Source organism: Haemaphysalis longicornis, unplaced genomic scaffold (assembly GCF_048455015.1).
Source record: "Haemaphysalis longicornis isolate Haplotype H1 unplaced genomic scaffold, Haemaphysalis longicornis Haplotype H1 scaffold_3, whole genome shotgun sequence".
NCBI classification, from domain to species: Eukaryota; Metazoa; Arthropoda; class Arachnida; order Ixodida; family Ixodidae; genus Haemaphysalis; species Haemaphysalis longicornis.
In genome coordinates, this window is record NW_027526335.1 from 43,573,635 (window position 1) to 43,593,569 (window position 19,935).

The window sequence follows — 19,935 nt, forward strand, 5'->3', positions numbered from 1 at the left end:
ACAGACTGCGTATCTTCTTCTTGTTTCTGCTTTCCTCACTTTTGATGTTTGTGTTATGTGTGATTTTTATTGTTTAAATGCACGCAAATTTCCCCATTTTCGGTGCTTAACGCAATTGATGTCAAGACGAGAGTGCTGCACGTCCAATGCTCTCCGCGGGCTTTAATAACACGGAATTCGTGATCCTATGGGAAAAGACTATATCGACGAAACAAATAGGAAGTATATGCTCGCTACAGCATCCCATACCATGATGCCCATTACTAAAACGCTTATGAATGGGTTTACTAGCTTGTTTCATTGCATACTTCACACCATAAAATAACGCTTCTTTCAAACGCTATTTATTTGCACTTAGGAATGCTTCTTTTTTGGAATCACCTGTACGCTTTCCAGATGACAGACGCCAACCAAAGTTATGTACGTATATTGCGGTTGTATGGTGGCCTACACGACTGCGATATCTGCCCCAAGGAATCGAACCCGTTATCTATTGCTGAATAGCAGAACGCCTTAACGAATGTGTCGCCGCGACACGTGTCTTCGCAAAGTTCGTTGGCACACCACGTGTTCAGCCACCAGTAGGAGTAAAAAGTTGTCGTACACCTTTTCTGTCGCGGTTCACTTGTCTTTTGCGGCCGCGACATGCCCATTCGCTAAGAGCCAGATTACGCCCATCGTGCTCTCCGGTGTACGCACACGGCGTCGCAATGACTGTCATACTTCATCGTATACGGCAATTTGCATCCCCTGTTCTGGGAATGCGGTCAGTTTCAGAGGGAGTTTGTAGAGAGCCGAAAGGAGCATGCGCCTTCACCGGCTTATCTTGTCCACACAAGGCGTGGACAAAATTACAGAAAGACGATTACGACAGTTCAGCGGGGAATGCGAGAATGCACAGACGCGGACAACACGTAATGGTTGGTTGACTGCTTCCCGGCAGAGTTTAACAATCAACAGCTTAATTAAGCCCCCTCTTTTTTTTTTAAACACGAAATTGTTTTATGCCGGGTTACACCAAGGTCTGACTGACGTCATATCCATCACGGAAATGACATCGCCAGAAAAATGCGGCTGTGCCAGAATTCGAGCCGCGTACTCCGTCGCTGCAACGGGAGGTGCCAGGCCCTTTACCGACTCCGCTACGAGCTGACGCGGAGACAGCCGCACGAAACGCGCCATATATCTTCTTTCGATGGTGCTGCCGTCTAAGAGAGGTGAAGCGAAGTAGTGCATCACGATGCTAATGAGCGCCGCCAGTTGGCGCCAGCTGAGCTCGTCGCAACGCAGCCGTCTGTCGTACACTCCACGGAGCAGGGACGCAGTGGTTGCACATTTGCGAAATATGTGCAATCCAGTGTCTAATGCTCATACGTCTGACGGTGCCATACCGACGAAATATAAACAGCGATGTGCAAGTTCATATTGACGCAGAATAAACATTGGTTGTCGCTCGCCAAGCACACCCACAAGACAGCCCCGCAAATCCTGCTCTTTCGCTGCAGCAGACCGTGAGTTCACCATACGATTCGCTGGCAACCCGTTCGGTTTGCGAGCGCGTGCGGTTTCATTCGGGTTTACGCAGTGCTCGGGCACGTGAAATCCAGTGTCTAATGCTGATAAGTCTGACGGTGCCATACCGACGGTGCCATACCGACGAACAGCGAGGTGCAAGTACATATCGATGCAGAAAAAAACATTGAGCTGATCCTGTGAAGGCACATCTCACTTTCGTGTTTTACGGATTTCTGTGAAAGAGAGATCAACCACACTTTTTCCCCCAAAAGATGTCGCCGCTCACAAAAGGCTAGGTTAAGTGACAAAACAGACGTCGGGGCTGAGGAGTATAGGGGTTGGGATGCGGGTCGTGATTCGGGTCAAACCTTCCTGCATGAACCAATAAATCCCTAGAGGAAAAATACATCAACTGAAGTTGCTAAAAACAGAATCATCGTGTAAACCCAATATTCAGATCGTTTTCGGTTTTGAAGGCGGATCTAGCTTAATTTAACAAATACTAGCATAACCAGCGGCATCCTGATACACAGAACTCATTTAACGAGCCACTGTATTCTCGCTATTGCTCGCCAAATATTTAAAAGCGGTCCTCCTAGCACAATTTTCTTGTGCTCACAGATTCTCGTTCCCTTGCGAAGCGGGCAGTTTAAAAACGTCTGCGATACCCCCAACAGCATTGCCGCGAATCGTGCAAACATTGCTGCTACAAGGGGCAGATGTAAGAATGCCCTTTTAAGTGCTGCGCACTTTAGGCGCTCGCCTTGTTCTAGCTCGCTCGCTGGACCCAAGTAGAGCAACAGGCCGTTCCGTTGTAGCGCTGTCGTCACGGCGTACCCCAGAGGCCTCGAAGGCAAAGCGGTTTGTATAGTCATAAGCGTTCGAAACTCGTGAACCGCTTGCGCTTGTCCTACATCTACCCGTTGTTTAGCGCAAAGAAAACTATAGGACATTTGAGGCAAAATATACGCAATTAACCTGCGTTCATTAAGTTAGGAACGCTCGTTGGGTTGGTTTTTTAAGGGGAGAAAAGCGGCCACGCAAGAAAGAAAATGGCGCGTTCGAAATGACGCAAAACAGCTCCAGTATACGAAATTAAAGCAAGCACAAAAAACTCCCACCTCCCCTCGCGGGAACCCCTGTGTAGATGCGACGCATAGGGGGTCCACGTTGCAGCGTTGGACAGCGGAGGAACGGTGCTGGAACGATGGAGCGGAGCGGCGCAGGCACCGCGTTTTATAGCGCGCATAACGTTGAGGGGACTGCGTAAGCCGGTCCCAGTCGATGACGACGTTGGCGTACTTGTAAAGCGGCGTGGAATCTAGGTGTTTGAGCCAAGCGTGGATGTTGCTTCGCCGGAGAACGGCACACCGGTTATATGCGCAGCGCGCCCGAAGGAGAGGAAACCGCGGAAGAGAGAGTACTGCACATGCGCCGGCCCCAGCGCGTCTGCCGCGGCTATGACGCAACGTGCCGCGGCTATGACGCAACACAATCCACTTTAATCCAATCCAATCCAAATCCAAGCCATTCCAAGCCAATCCAATCGAATCCAATACAATGCCCCTCGCGAGAGAGTGTTCGCTATCGGAGAGGAGAGGGGGTGAGCGGCGGAGAGCGCAGCTGGCGCGGCGAGGAGAATGGGGGAGGGGCGGACAACGCCGACAACGACGACGACGACGCCGGAGGGACAAGGCGAGTGAATCAGATGCTCTGCATCTAAAAAAAGAACAGAACTCCTGCTGGCACAGTTTCAAGCAGGGGGCACGCGAGCACTGCGAAGGCGGGAAATTTGAATTGCATGGGGTGGCACATGGTAGCAGTGAGCGGATAATGGCGCTACAGCCCATTATGGCGAATAACTGCTCTGCACTTCCAACAGCTTGAGTGGAACGGCTTTAATTTTTTTGTCTACCATTAGCCGTGGAAGCTGTGCCCCAGGCGGGGGTGGGAATCGGATGGGGCGCGTCGGTGCCGCATGCCCTTGCTCGCAGTGAAACGTTGCTTTTTTCACACACAGCGCTTTTATTTTGTTGCCGCCCCTCGGGCGTTGTATACGCCTCTTCGAGCTGTGCTTTCCAAAACGATGATCTCATCCCCAGAATTAGACTCGTGCCATAGCCCTGGTCTCCTTCTTTAGATGCGTCTACCAGCGATGAAATTAGAGGAGCATAGATAATGCCCTTCTCAGCGGCCAAGACAGAGATACTTTAGTTATAGGCCCTGGGATTTGGTTGATTGAGAGTCAAAAGAAACGTTCGCTTGAAGCGAAACTAAGCAGGGCGGGATGCTCGCCCATCTGGTCAGCGTTGGTGCAGGTCAGTGGCGAACTCAGGATATTTAATAATGATGCAGGTGGAGGAGGGGTATCCAAGTTTAAAAAATTGAAAGCAGTCACACAATCAGGAGAGAAAATTAAGGTAGAGACGTACTTATAAAAAAAACGAATTTAAACCCAAGAAACATCGGAATAGGGTGGGCGCTCTCGACACAATGCCCCTGTATGCTTAATGTTCGTCTCTCCAAGCGGCATTGCAAAATGGATGATCGTGGTGGTGGAAGCAGAAGTCGAGGTACCGTCAATTTAACGCATCGCTTTGACAAAGAAAAGAAGTAGTGGAAGACGTTCAGACAAAAGCCTTATAAGTCTCGCTGGAATGTTGACCTCGGGTGACCCGGGCGTCAACACGGATGCTGCAAAAACCCAGATGAACCAAGGAGTACCAGAGGCGAGCCAAAGCATCAGAGAGAGAGAGAGAGAGAGAGAGAGAGAGAGAGAGAGAGAGAGAGAGAGAGAGAGAGAAAGAGAGAGAGAGAGATCTTTAATGAAGTCTGGCGATGTTAGCAGGGCTAAAATGCCAAACTTGCGGTGCCAGTTGACGGCGTGATGAAGATGATGGCGATGATGTTCAAGAACTTGATGCTCACAGAAACGTTGAGTTATTCACAGAGACTGATTATACCTGTGTGTTGCAGGTACTCTATAAGAGATTTTGTAGCCCGTAAAGTACGTTTGGTATATGCCCACGGTCCTAAAACGTCCTTTAGCTGAATGTCCATGGAAAGTGGCAGTCCCAAAGACACTGCGAGGGACACTCTTTGCGCGCTAAATCGAGCACATTCACATAGCAGGTGCTTGAGGGTGGTGGTGGTGGTGGTGGTGGTGGTGGTAAAAACTTTATTTATCCAGAGCTGTTAAAAAGGAGGCGCCGGCTGGGAGCACCGGCACACTACAGTCCCCTAATCGACGGCCAGGAGCCCGTGGGCCCTATAGCGGCGAGTTCGGCCAGCTGGATGACACACTCTTGCACTTGTGGGTCGGAGCTGAGCAGCGTAGCCTCCCATTGCTCTAGCGTGGTAAGGGGCAGGGACAGAGTAGGATGGAGGGGGTGTTTGGAGTGGCACGCGCCCACCATGTGGTGAAGGGAAGCGAAAGGCGCGCCGCACGATGTGCACGTGTGGCAGTATCGCGTGGGGAAGTGGAGATGGCACAATGCGGGATGCGGGAAAGTGTTCGTCTGCAGTCGACGCCACTGAACGGACTGCCTGCGCTTTAAGGTGGGAGCGGAGCCGGGAAAGTGCATCCGACTAAGGCGGTAGTGCTGTGTTATGTCCCGATACCTAACCAGGCGATCCCTCCCTCCCTCCCTCCCTGCCGCCCGAGGTGGAGAGGCAGCATTTCTCGCACATCACATTATGGGCAGAGTGGTGACGTCGCTCGTTTCATCTTACAGAGGAAGTTGCACGTGTATGCGACATTCCACGGCAAGCGATGTAGAATTGCTTCTACCCGCTTGGAGAGTCCTGGGGCCGAATTCTCTAAAAGGACGGGGCGTCGCTTTGACACGACGAGGTAGCGCTATGCAAATGCATCTGTTCTGGGGTTGGCGTCGTCGCTTTGGGTGCAGATCAGGCACTAGATCACCCAAGAAAATCACTTTGGTAAGGGCACAAAGCGACGGGCACTGTCTCCCGTCATTTTGCTTGTCGCTTTGTGCCCTTGCCACAGTGCTTTTCTTGGATGATGTAGTGCCTATTCTGCTCCCAAAGCGACGGCCCCCCAACCGCAGAACAAATGCCTTTGCACGGCGCTACCGCGTCGTTTCAAAGCGACACCCGTTTTTTAGAGAATTCAGCCCCTGGGTGCCTTTTGAATTTGCAGTTCTGATCGATGGAAGATAGCGGCTGGTAATGACGTGATACGTCATCCCAGGCTGCCAGCTGCAGGTTCCATGCCACGCTGGATGCAAGCAACCCGTATATAAGAGATGGTTAATGATTACTAAAAATCATTTTTGGATAAAGGTTATTTATAGTAACGATTAGTAAAGTAAGGTTAAGGTGAATAAAGATGGATTAAGCTGGACTAAGATGCATTAAGATTCGTTACGACTGATAGGGAAGGAAAGGAGGAAGCAAACTTTATTAAGAACGGATAGCCCGAAGCCGTAGGGGATGTTATTAAATACATTTTCTGTTTACTGGAAGATTGATACCGATGTATTGGCGTGTCTTGTATTTGTACGTAGGTGTATAGTTACACTTCTGACTAGCGTTCATTGGGATACACATGAATTTTAGCATGCACGCCAAGTTGATTTTACCTTTGCATACGTATGTATTTCCCATATCTGTGCGTAACTATGTATTAAATGCAATTTTAAAAACTGACAACATATTCTTTTGTCTGTGGTTGACTACAAAGTGCTGTTGTATGTGCTGTGCTTAATGTCGTCCATGTTACAGGGGGCCGGGGCCTCGTCGAGCTGCCCTTGGGGTGCCTTTTCTCCCGCCTCCTCGTGTACCAAAAAATGTGAAATAAATGAAATGAATGCAAGGAAATGAAACGAATGAAATGAAATGAATGAAATGAAATTAAAGGGATGGATAGGGGGCTATCAGGTAGGTAAGGCAGAATAAAATGAATTACGGTGGATAAAGATGAATTAAGGACGGTAAAATAGCGCAGCTGCTGTGTCGGCGTGTGGACGTGTATATAAAAGGTGCCCGTCATAATAGTACGCCATGCTTCCACCCTCAAATCACGTAAAAAGACTTAAGTGTTCTGATAAATCGTAATTTTTGACGACCGGATAGGTGAGTGACGTCGTCAACGCACCCGAATATTCAAACCAACTTTAGCAAGAAAAGCAAGCGTGTCTGGAGAGAAATCAACATTACGCAGCAGGCTTTATGCTCAAACTTGCTTTGTTGCAGCACCTCCGTCGCTGCTCATGCGACAAAGTCAGACTGAGAAGAATAGTCTCGAAATAACTAACCCTCCCTCTGCCTTACAAAGGGACTATAGTGTGTGTAAGTCTAAAATCACCAACACCTTTGACTATTTCGAAACGATAACTGCCTCTTGTGTTTCTATTCACCTCGAGAGGCCGAGGCGTCCGCAAGTTTAACAGACGGCAATAGTCCGCGGCCCTTATGCTTGCGTTCCTGACGCGCCGCCGTTCCCACAAGTTCACGCAATATAAAACTACACCACTAGCTGAAGAAACCACGGGGGGTGGGAGGGGGCAGAGAAATGGCAGGGGCGGCCGGCGGAGAGTCTCGCTCCGCAGTTAGGCGCGAAATTCAAAGCCCGATGCAATGAAAAAAGAGAGGGGCGGGAGGACGAATGAGGCGCTACACAGAGAGGCGGCTAAGGCAAGAGTCACCCTCAAAGTGCTCGAGTGCGCACGCCGCAAATGGTGCACCCTGGCGAACCATTTGCGCATTGTCCGCGCGAAGCGAGAGCAATGCTGGGCCCGCAACAATTGTAGCTAGTGGGAAAGCGACTCCAACAGGCGTTGGTAAGCCTGTCGGTGCGGCGTTATGTAGAGGAAGGGGAAAGGAAAAGGATGATATGTATATGTAGAGAGAGCGAGCGAATTCAGCCACATTTAGATGAGGAGGGCGGATGAAAATGGCTGCGCTCCAATTCCCTTTTTTTACAGACCTAGTCCCGAGTTAGGCAGGTCATCCGCATCGCCTTTGACGCGGATCGCAGGCATCGTAGTCTACAGATGGTCTCCTCCATGCAGAAAAAACGCGCGCCAGCAAGGCGGGATGAAGTGTGCTGTTGGCACCGATCGCGACAGACAGATTGCACATCCACGCCCAATCAGAGTAATCAAACCTACGTCGAGACCTCTTTATTTCCTCGGCATTTATTCCCTCCTTTCGCACAGTTTTTATATTTTTATTTCATTGGCGTGTTCGCATGAAGCAAAAGCGATACCAAGCAGGAAAGGACGGGGACTGCTAGCAGGAATGATTGCTAATGCGTGTTTGTTGTACGCAATTTTACCCAATTGGATGCCCTTTAGTGCCAATTTTGTCGGCTTAAAGGACGACCGTTCACTCTGGTAGTTGAGCCGAGCCTATATATAGTTGGTGCCTCTATATATATATAGAGGCACCAACGAGGTCTGGCCGTTTCAGAGTCCAAACGATGTCTGGCGTCCGCGCGCAGGTCTCGCGCCGAAGCACTGTCGATGGAGCTGCCGCTGTGTCGCTACGGGGACATATACCCACTGGGGGATTGACCCCACTCAGAAGGTCAGCCTCCGCTTCAGCCGAACACATACCCGCTCGGGGAGACTGGTGCTCTGATGGTTGCTCACTATCTTTGTTACAATCAATATATATATATATATATATATATATATATATATATATATATATATATATATATATATATAAGACAAAAATAAGAGTTGGCAGTCAAGAAAACATCGGAAAGCAAAGGGGAGGATGTGGTAGGCCACTGAAACAGATAAAGAATTTGGAAAGACAGAAAGAAGGTGGAGAAAAAATACCCGCCAGGTGGGATCCGAACCCACGATCTCCACTTTCTTTTTTTCCAAATTTTTTATCTTTTTTTCCAAATTTTTTCCGACCCTTATTTCCGTCTATCAACGAGTCCCTCATTTCCAAATCTGATTCGCCACACACACACACACACACACACACACACACACACACACAGACACACACACATATATATATATATATATATATATATATATATAACGTTCTTTTAAAAAATATATCTCACCTACCACATTTTCGCCTTTGGTTTCCATGTTTCCATGTGTTTCTTGACTGCTTACCCTTATTTCTGTCTTCATTCAACGAGCCCCTCATTTACCATTCTAATTCGTGATATATATATATATATATATATATATATATATATATATATATATATATATATGTGTGTGTGTGTGTGTGTGTGTGTGTGTACGACTGAGTAGTCGCAGTGAGAAACAACAATTATTCTACACATTTTGACACCGGGGACTCGTCTTTTTCAAAGATCTTTGAAAAAAAAAAACGGTCGCCGGCGAAACGTTAGAATTAATATTGTTGCTTTGCAGTGTGACTACTGAATCGTATATATATATAATAGGGTGTCGAACCGGACCCGAACCTAACCGAAAATTGGAAGCGAAACGGTCTATACCCCGGAACCGAACCCGAAACGTTATTTTTTTTAGCCCACTGAGCCTGAACCGGAACTTTGTAGTCAGAAAAAGAAACGGAACGTGCACGCCCATGAAACGTGTCTATATATGGTCCCTAGCCTGGGGCACATGACCTCCCAGATATTCTAGTACGGGTTCAGTGTTGCCGTTTTTGGTTTGTACATCGTGTGGATGTTTCATGCGTCGACAGCTGCGGGTTGGCATGGGCCTGGAGCAGCACCGTCGTATTTTTCTCGTCTTCCCGTTTCCCGTAGCGCCGAAACCTACGAAACAATGTGTTTTCTTTCCGCCTACTTGGCTTTGAAACAGGCGCCGAAATTTGGACCCAAATAAACGATTATGACTTATCAACGAGGACTCATGGGCTCACTCATAACGAGTTATAACAAATTCCAGACCTCACTGGTTCATCGCCCTGCGTAGGAGCTTATCATTGCTTCGTTACTAACAGGAATTAATACTTTTAATGTGAAGACCTAACTTCAGCTATCCCGTTTCACTTCGTATTCCACGTAGTGTGATTTGTAAATAGTCATTTATAATTTCATATACGCCTATTAAATACCGTGAAAGAAGGTAAAGGACCACGTGACGTGTTATTATCCTGATGTGCTCCCGGAAGCGCATGCGCGGTGTTAGTGGTGACGTTTCTCTCTCTCTTTCTCTCTGTCGGGCTGCTATGGGAAGAAAAATAACCTAAAATTGCCATTTCGCTGGTCCGTAATTTTTTATCGTGGCTGTACGCACGTACGGCTACAGACAGACTACTTAGAGCTCTCGCTGTCAAAAAAAAAGATAATAATGAGAGTGAAAAGTCATTGCGGTTCGAAATGGTTGCACTCGTTCTAAGACGCTAGCGCTTCTTCTTCACCGTAAGAAATATATGAAATTTACTAAGCTGCGCGGCATGCATTTATCACGTGCTCCTACACTGTTCAAACGCCTAAAATGTGAAAAAGTCGTATGCTAAGCGGCCACCATTCTTTCTCAAAGAAGCAGGTCATTGTTTCTTGAAACCAGGACAAGCGACTAAGCGAGTAAGAATCTCCAGGGAGGTTGTGGAAGTAAGAATCTCCTGGATGCACAAGCATTCAAAATCAAACAAACTGGTAGGCAGCAGGGGTTACGAAGAAGGATAGACCTGTCTGCATACACACGCGAACGCTGCAGCAGGGACATGCGCTCGCGCAGAGCGAGCGCAGTGTAGGCCCTTCCGGAGTGCTGTTGCCCGAGCGACACGGAACGGGAGGCAGTGCGATCATCGGCATCTCATTTTGCAGGCACGCCTGCCGGCTGAGCGGAACGGGGGCGAGGGATGTGCCGGACCGGCGGGAACTGGTTCCGGGCGAACCTTTCTCGCGGAACGGTTTCACTCGCTTTTCAGGAACGCCAGGAGCAACGGCATGTGACGGCGCGCGTTTCCACCGCGGCGCCTGATGGTGCGTGCGCATGGCCACTCACCATGGCGGCGACCTGAGTGTTGGAAATGATGATGACGTTGGGCGGGTCTCCGACGGGCGTGGCTGCGCCACCGATATTCGAGAAGATCACCAGCCAGATGAGGATGAGCTTCGGGTCCAGGTCCATCACTTCGCATAGCCTGCGAGAAAGGGAACAACACGCACGGCGTCACTTCTGAGGCGCTCAAAGTTCGGCCCGTAAAATCATTCTAAACTGTTTCAACGCCCGAAAGAAGAACTTTTGGTTGAAACAACGGTACTTCCTACTCCTTCACTGAGGAGTAGGTGGAGGAGAAAAGCGAACGGAAACGCCGAGAGGTTATCCAGGCTTAGAGCCCGGATTGCTACTTGGCACTGCGGAAGGGGTGTTCAGGGGATGAAAGAGAGGGCAGGTGAAAAAAAGGGGATAGGAGCGGGCCAACTTGAGTTTCTTTGTGGGCACTGTAGTCGTTAATACACGCGTGTGTCCTTCATGAAACTAAGTATGTCCAAAAAAAGCAATACGGAGTCAGTAACGGTGACCAGTTGGCTCACGAGCATTCTCATCTAAAAATCATCACAAAGGGGAGAGAATGGGTTAACAAAACTGTTACGAATGACAGATAGAAATAGAGAGGTCTGGGAGAGAGTGTGCAAGGGAAGGTCTTTGTAAAATAGATATTTTCATGCATGCGAATGAAAAAAAATGACAATCGCCTGAAATGGCGCCGTACGGCTACGAAGGAAAGCTCAGCAGCTTTCTTATAAATTCCGCAGTTAAGAAACGTCCTGCTACTACAGAATCGAAACTACGGACCACCACCTTTCTAGGGAAGTCGCTCTGCCAAAAAAACTAACTAGGTTTTTCTTTTTCTTTTTACTGAGCTAACCAGTGCGTTAGCCGTAGTAGCGCGGGGGCTAGCCGTTGGCAGAGCACAGGCTTTCTTTTTGTGTTTGCTTTTACATCTCATTTCTGCGCAATTTTTAAAGCACTGTTTTTTTTCATTTGCTATCATAAATACCACCACAACGTGTATTCCTAATTAAATGAACGCGGATACTCATTTATGCACTTACATTCGCCACTAATGTGCCTGAGTTCTCTTTTGCGCAATGGGGTGGGGTTAGTTATGGCCCATGCCACTCAGTTTGGTAGTTTGGAACTTTACTATCTATTTGCGCTTCGCGGTCAAGTATTCTTGCACTTTTCCCTGGTGGCCGAACAGACAGACAGACAGACAGACAGACAGACAGACAGACAGACAGACAGACAGACAGACAGACAGACGGACGGACGGACGGACAGACAGACAGACAGACATTTTCGAGTTTATAGCCCAAGAAACATTCTTGTCTTTTAAAAATGATGAAGCCGACCACTCCTATAAGTGCCACTATTTTAAGCATCAGCAGTCATCGCATCTACCACAGTTCCTCGGCTACATTTCCGGTGCCGGCAACCACCCCTTCTGGCAACCTTTAAAGCCGCTGCCCTTGCCCCGCTGCAACTCCTTCCGGCGCAACAGAGCTAGCTTCACGCCAGGTGGAAGGGGGGGGGGGGTATTATCGGAATTGAACTCAAGTGAGCGGCTAGATACTTACGTAGGTTCTGCCGCCCTATTTCACACAGCTGGAAAAAAATCTCGCCTTTTCTGATCCCTCTCTCATTCCACCACCATCATCATCATCATCATCATCATAATCATCATCATCATCATCATCATCATCAGCCTATCTACGTCTACTGGAGGACAAATGCCTCTCTCATTCATCTCCAATTACCCCGGTCCTGCGCTAACTGCGACCAATTTATCCCCGCAAACTTCTTGATCTCATCTGCCCATCTAACTCTCTGCCGCCCCCTGCAGCGCTTGCCTTCTCTAGGGATCCACTCTGTTACCCTTAACGACGAAAGGTTACCTTGCCTTCGCATTACATGCCCTGCCCACGTCCATTTCTTCTTCTTAATTTCTACTAATAAGTCGTTAACACGCGTTTGTTCCCACTACCCACTCCGCTCTCTTCTTGCCCCTTAATGTTTCACCTATCATCTTCCGCTCCATTGTCAGCTGAGTGGTCCTCATTTTAAGTTGCACCCTCTTAGTGAGCCTCCAAGTTTCTGCCCGTAAGTGAGTACCGGTAAGATGCACCTGTAAGACGGAATACTGCTAAGACGGAATAATCTGCGCATCATGAACACCTTCTGCAAACGGGAGAGCCGGAAGTATACGTGGAGGAGCCCGAATGGGAACCACAAAAATGAAATAGACTTCATATTATGCGATACGCCTGGCGTCGTGCAGGATGTGGAAGTGCTCGGAAGGGTAAAGTGTAGTGACCACCGTATTGTAAGATCTCGAATTAGGCTAGATTTGAGGACCGCAACAAGCTAGTACGAAAGAAGCCGATCAATGAGCTAACAGTAAGACGTAAAGTAGAAGAATTCAGGATCGCGCTGCAGAACCGATATTCGCTTACGTAAACCTCGCGGAAAATCCCTCCGCTGAATTACCGCCTAACGACCAAGACGCTACTAACTATCACTAAAAATGGCTCATCATTGTCATCGTCATGATCACACCACCCGGTCAGATGATAATGATGCAGCTTCTAAGCGGACCCGGCGTCGGAAAAGACCACAACGATGATCGAGGTAGCCCGAGTCACACTACGCAAGGCCTCAGGATTAATGGGGAATCGCATTCCATGGCAAGCTATTTTCCTCGATTTGTCGGCCAAGCTATTGTATCGCGGGTAGTTACGCAAACTCCAGAGTACGGGAAAGCATACAAGTATTGAAATTTCGTCTACGTGCATTAGGCGGGCCACCCAAGCTTAGACTAACGCAAAAAGCGCTGTAAATCCGGCTGCGTTTGCGTCCTATATACAGCGCCGTTTCTTCACGTCAGGCCGACAGCGAGATCCAGTTTGCTGCTTATTTTTTAACGCCGCTAACTCGGTGCTGGCGTTGGGCAATTGTCATTGTGGACCAGTTTACTGATCAGCAGATGAGGCGACGATGGCGAAGCCTCAGAACACGCCAAAATCAAAACGGCTATAAAACTAAATGAGAACCGGGTCTCTACGGAAGCGAAAAAGCATAACAATTAGACCTCTGTCGGAATTTAAGCATAGCCAGACATTTATATGCGTGCGCGTGGGAAAGCGAGAAGCGAAGCCCTCTGAAGGGGTGCTGTTTTGAGCGATAAAGCTAATACGGTTGGCTGCATTGGGAGCGGAGCGACTTTTCCTTCTTTCTAACTGGGAAGTTTGTCAAGCTTTGCGGCCATCCGTATAAACTGCGTTTTCCAGATAAGGCCGGGCAAACTCACTGGTAATCGAAAATTCCGTGCCAAAGGGCTCACAATTTGTTGTTTTCTATGTCCCACTTCCTTCCTATAACCGTTATTGCAAATCAGTAAGTGACACCATGGCTAAAATCCCTTATGTTGTTCACAGTGGGACAAAACACAGCAGAAAACAAGCAGGCAACAATCTTGACAAACGTAACCACGTGACTAGAGAGAAAGAAAGAGAGAGAAATAAAGGTTGGCAGTCAAGAAAAAAGAAGAGAATGCGGTAGGTCATAGAAACAGAAGAAGAATTTTTTTGAGTCAGAAAGAAAGTGGTGATAAAATGCCCGCCGGGTGGCATCCGAACCCACGACATCAATTAATGCTATGTGTTTTTTTGGTGAATACGTATCACTCACCTGCCAAAGAACGCTGCTGAAATATATATATTCTGAGTGTCCTTGGCCGTTCCAAAAGTAAAGGTTGGCGGAGCCACCCTTGGTGCGAGGACTCGAAACTTATTGCAATGCTCTTTCTTGATCTGCACATTATCATCATCCCTAGCTGACGCCCTGGCACTTTGTCCTCATCCACTACAGATACTCATCATCATGGGGTGTGCGCGCGGGTTCCTCACTCGAGCTTCCGAATAAACGGTCGCTATATATATATGTATATATATATATATATATATATATATATATATATATATATATATATATATATATATATATATATATATATATATATATATATATATATATATATATATATATAGAGAGAGAGAGAGAGAGAGAGAGAGAGAGAGAGAGAGAGAAATAAAGGTTGGCAGTCAGTCAAGAAAACCTCGGAAAGCAAAGAAGAGAATGTGGTAGGTCATTGGAACAGATGAAGAATTTGGAAAGACAGAAAGAAAGTGGAGGAAAAATGCCCGTCGGGTGGGGTCCGAACCCACGACCTCCAGAATACGCGTCTGGTGCGATGACCACTACGCTACCGGCAGGGCTGTTTCCCCACCACTTTCATGGGTGTTTATGTTTAGGTATTCTTTGTTTTCTGCACTTGGGCGTGGTAGCCAGCGCCACCCGGACTACTCGGGGTGAAGAGGACCTTCTTGCTAACCCCCGGGCCATGACTCGAGTGTCTACGACATGTCGAGAGTGGCCGACCAGCGTTGAACCCTCTTAAGCTACCTTTGGCACCAAGACTGACAGAACAGAGGCCCTCGCTATGCATGTAGCGAATCAGAAATGGGAAATGAGGGCCTCGGTGAATTAAGACAGAATAAGGGTCGGCAGTCAAGAAATCCTCGGAAAGCAAAGGAGGGGAATGCGGTAGGTCATAGAAACAGATGAACAATTTTCTGAGTCAGAAAGTGTATATATATATATATATATATATATATATATATATATATATATATATATATATATATATATATATATGTGTGTGTGTGTGTGTGTGTGTGTGTGTGTGCGTGTGTGTGGTGTGTGTGTGTGTGTGTGCGTATGTATATGTATGTATGTAAGCTCCTTCACTGTCTCATTCTCGCGCACCTTGAGCTGAGGGCGCGATCTTTTTTTGTTTCGCCTGTTCCAAAACTCGTCTAGCAATGCAAAGATTTTCCCCCTTTGAAAACCACACAGGTGTGCCGTGTCTTCGTCACTTAATGAACGTGCTTTGGTGCAAATTTGTGCGGTTTCAACATTCCAGACAGTAAGAGTAGGCGCAACAAGGGATCATTACGCGGGATTTTCGTTGGGAATAGGCAGTGGTGCTTCACAGCGGCGTGAGGAGTGGCACATGAGAGGGATCATGCCTCTCTCTCTCTCTCTCTCTCTCTCTCTCGTATGCGCACACACGCACGCGCACGCACAACACAACACATACACACACATACGTACGCGCACACGCGCACACGCACACGCGCGCACGTCCCGCGAACACAGCCCCTCCCTCCAAGTCGGCCACAGCCTTCCATTCTAATAAAAGTGTTCCTTCTTCTCCCTCTCGCTGACGTTAAGAGAAATGATCAGGAATAAACTCTATTTGCACAAAAAATTAGTTGACATGAAGAGAATGACGTGGATTCTTGGACCGGGCATATACTAATGAACCACCACGTAACGGAATCACTTCCGAGTGACCAAGTTAGGAGTAGACCGATAACTAGGGGGAGGGATAAGATGAGAATATTTTGTGCAATGACTTTGTGCAATGGCAGCACAGTAGTGTATACATATGGGACAGTTGGAAGCCTATATGTGGGCCCTACTTCCCGTAGCGGATATAAAAAGGCTGAAGAAGAAGAAGGAGGAGAAGACGACGACACGGATGATGATGCTGCGGCTGCTGCTGCTGCTGCTGATTGGCTGTAGGGGACTGAGGGGTACAGATTCCAATGACAGGAATTTAATGACAGGTAATAATAAGTTGCATATGACTATAGCCAGACAAGAGTTCAAGGTATGTGAAGAAATCAGTCATCATTCAAGAGAGGTGGGGCTTTGTAGGCCTGACTTCATCCCACTATTTAAACGACCATAGTCAATACAAACAGCCCTGACTCGCCCTTTCCAACTAAGGAAAGAGGGGAAGGGCGGGGACTGGAGGAAGAGAACGCAGCCCCTATCTGAAGCCTCCCTTTGACTTGGCCGGAGATTTTCCCGCTTTCTGTGGCGGAGGCAGGGCAGGCATTGCGATGAGGACTTCGACATTAAGACACGTCTGTTTCCTGGTCTTCTCAGATCGATTGCACAACGAGTGTTGTATTCACGCATACACGATATCCTGGACGTTTACGCACACAGGACGCACCTGGGCTACCATGACACGAGGCGCACCGTGGTGGAGCGGAGAGATAATTTGCGTCACCCGGCGTTCACTGATGTGCATTGAAAGTTTGCGCACACGATCATAAGAGCCGCCGGCCCTGGGTTCATTCCAAGCTCGATAGGCCTCGCGGACGTGCTGGCGCGTTTGGCACAGATGTTTTTCGCAGGTGTGGCCCTGCCCCCGGTTTTCAACGCATCCCAATGAATTTCCGACTCGTCGCACTTCTTGCATGCTGGATCCCCGCTTGTGGTCAAAAGAAACCATGAGGCCCCCACTATATAAAAAAAAAATGACGCAGCTTTTACTAGTGGTGCAAGGCTGAGGAAACAGCAGAACTGGTGGCCCCTCTACCTTCGTCGGAGACCTGCTGAAAGTTCTCCATGACTGGCAGGCCCGTACCGTCGTGAACGCCGGCTTTCCCATCTCTCCCAAAGTGGACCGCGTTAGCACGCGCTTGAATCCGCGGCAACCCGCTTCGCGAACTCGGCGTCTGTAGCGCGGACTCGGCGTTTGTGGTCCCCACTTCAGGCGCGAACGAACGTGAACTGACGAGGAGAACAGCACGCGAGAGATCACGCCACGAACGCTGGGCAGAGAGTTTTCGAAGGTCGAGATGGCCGACGCAGGGCGCTCCTCACGACACGCACGCTCGCGTGCCTCTGTATTTCTTCTGTTTTCTTTTTCTGGTAACGCTCGACGGCGGCAGTGAAAGCTAAACAGCTTTGCGGCTAAAACTCCTCCCTCCAGCAGCTGCCTTGTTTTCTCATCACTGCGTCTCCTCGAATGAGCCGAACATTGCCCCTGTGCAGAGCGACGTCTCATATCTGGAGCCGTGGCACGCGTTCCCGTTGCATTCACTCTGAGGCAAAGGTGGCAGCGCATAGCCGTAGGGTCGGACATGTATCAGAGAAGTGAAGGGGCTTGTGAGCATCGGCGGCCGACCAGATCGTCACGTAGATGCAAAGAGACAGGGAAAACACTATTGAAAAGAAAGATTCAATCTAGTGACAGTAATCTGTTAATCTGCGCTTGAGAGGTGTTTCATTTCGCCCGTATCACCTGTACGTGCCCACCATTCCCAAGCGTAAGGAGCACTTTGCATTCAGGTCCGTACGCAAGAAAGTGTAGGGGAATACAGCCGACCCGTTAGCTTAATTGGTAAGGCATCTGAAGGGTAATCCGAAGGTTCTGGATTCGGCCGCCACACGCACTTCTTTCTCTCAAATATCTCCAAAATTTTATGACGGACGGCTTCCTCCCACATCTCTCTCTCTCTCTCTCTCTCTCTCTATATATATATATATATATATATATATATATATATATATACAAGAGAATAAAAACTTCGAACAAGGTAAAAGCACGATTGTTGCCAACGTTTCAGCAAAGAAACTTGCTTTCGTCAGGGCCTGACGAAAGCAAGTCTCTTTGCTGAAAGAAGTCTCTTTGCAATTGTGTTCTCTGCCATCTTCAAAGTTCTACTGCTCCCTATATATATATGGGACGAGGGATTCCGTAAGAACACACATCAAAGATGCAGTCCTTATTGCCAGTGCTATTTGGCTACTTGAAGGTGCTGTATAGCGCCGAATGAGGTGATTGTCCTTTTTTTCTATGATGCAGAAATACAGAAATCAAAGTCGAGAAAAACCCACCGTGATCAGAAAAATCACGGCGGTTTTTTCGCCGTGATCGGAAAAATCACGAGCGAAAAAAACATGACATAATTTATTTCGGCGCTTCAGCCGCAGGCCGGCCTTTGTGAAAAATGCCCTTTGTCCGCATTTTTTGACAAAGGCCGGTCTCCGGCTTTAATGTTCAAATAATCTTTTTTTATGTATTTCAAAGTGACACTGTGCGTGTGTATGCGTTGGTTTGTTGGTTGTCAGATGCGCCATATATAATATATGGCGCGGTCGCCCAAACGAAAGAACGAGAAAGGGCGTATCACACCAGCTCAGCATTATACCACCGGCAAACAAAAAAAAAGAAAAATCGGCGGACGAAGCAAAGTGAGGAAAAAAAAAAAGCAATCGGGAAAAATAACAGGGCACAAAAGGGCCGGTGCGGCTTTGATCCCGACATAGCGACCTGACCGTCAGCGGCAGCACTCGGGCACGGATACAAAATCAATAGCGTGTCCTTCCATTCGTCTTCAAGGGGGAGAGGAGGGGGGAACGAAACTGAAATGAGGGGCGACTCCTGCACTCAGGTCTGCGGAAATCGAGGAGAAGACGATGGGTTTGCTCTTTCAGAGAAAAAGAGAGGTAGGGAGAGAAAGAGAGCAAGAGAAAAAAAAAAGGTTCGACCAACGAAACCGGCGCGTGTGTGCGCGGCGCGTTTGTTCAGGAGGAAACGGCTCTTCGAACAGAGCTAAGTGGGCAAGCTTCGGATCAATACCAGCCAGCAAGCCAGCAGCGAGCAGCTTCCAGTTGAAACGGTGTGCTTTATAAATGGTCTGTTAATGCGCCATCATTCCATAACGCGCTGCTGGCTCCCTCGGTCTCTCTATTTGTTTCGCCTTTCCAACTCGCCCGTCGATGCACCTCCGCCGCTCTCGGGCTGTGTAGCAAACGCAGCAGCGTTGAGCTGTTATTAAGCTGCCTACACCGATCCGCCCTCGTTTGTACCCTGTCACTGGCCCTTTCCCTCTCGCACTCCGCTTTTCGCGCGCTGTTGAAGAACCCGTTATCCCTGGGGCGCCGCGCCGGCAGAAAACCCGAGACTGCCAACTCGCTCCCCCATCCTTGGAAAATGCCGCGTACTTTGGGCGGTAGAGAAAAATCGGGGAAAAAGTGTCCGCGCACTCCCCACGCGACAAGGGCGTGAGGGAGGAATTACGGGAGAGTGAGTCTGTTTTTTTTTTCTCTCGTCTGGGTTAAAAAGTGTTCGCGTAACGAGTGCGTCATTTATTTCCATGTGCGTGTTGTTGACATGCCGGTAGGCATCTCGGTTTCTCCGAATAAGGAGCTTTCTCGCTCTCTCTCTCTCCCTTCAACTCGCCCTCTTTCTCCACGTGCGCACAGTTAAGGTATAACGACTGCTCGCATTCCTAGAATGACGTCCCTTTCATCTCGCAAATGGACGCGTATTTGGGGAACATTCCGAGCGGTGCCGTCGTTTAGGATTTTGCAAGTTAGCGGGGACTCGTGCAAACGAAAACTCTATTTGCGCAGCACAGGACCCGTTTTCACTCAGGCCGAGATTTTCCACCGCGAATGCAACGGAACATGGTTATATGCTAACCAGCGAGAAGATTCGTCTGTGCGATCCCTTAATCTCGTCCAAGCTTTGTTCTGACGTGCAAAAATTATACAACAGCCGACCCACTTCCGCACTGTCCCAGATTATGAAATGGCGAACGTTGGTGTT

The 19,935-nt window shown here is 48.4% G+C and overlaps 1 protein-coding gene and 1 non-coding gene across 2 annotated transcripts in view; both read right to left on the reverse strand.

The window, feature by feature from the left end:
* LOC144174348 (P protein-like) overlaps window positions 1–19,935 on the reverse strand; it is a 358,011-nt gene that overhangs the window by 192,753 nt on the left and 145,323 nt on the right. Inside the window, exon 6 of the mRNA XM_077702998.1 lies at window positions 10,458–10,596. Within this exon, the coding sequence (XP_077559124.1) occupies window positions 10,458–10,596 (139 nt within the window). The remainder of the gene's footprint in view (window positions 1–10,457; window positions 10,597–19,935) is intronic.
* Window positions 14,659–14,731, reverse strand: Trnat-cgu (transfer RNA threonine (anticodon CGU)). The gene has a single exon. It is a non-coding gene; the product is annotated as a tRNA-Thr (tRNA).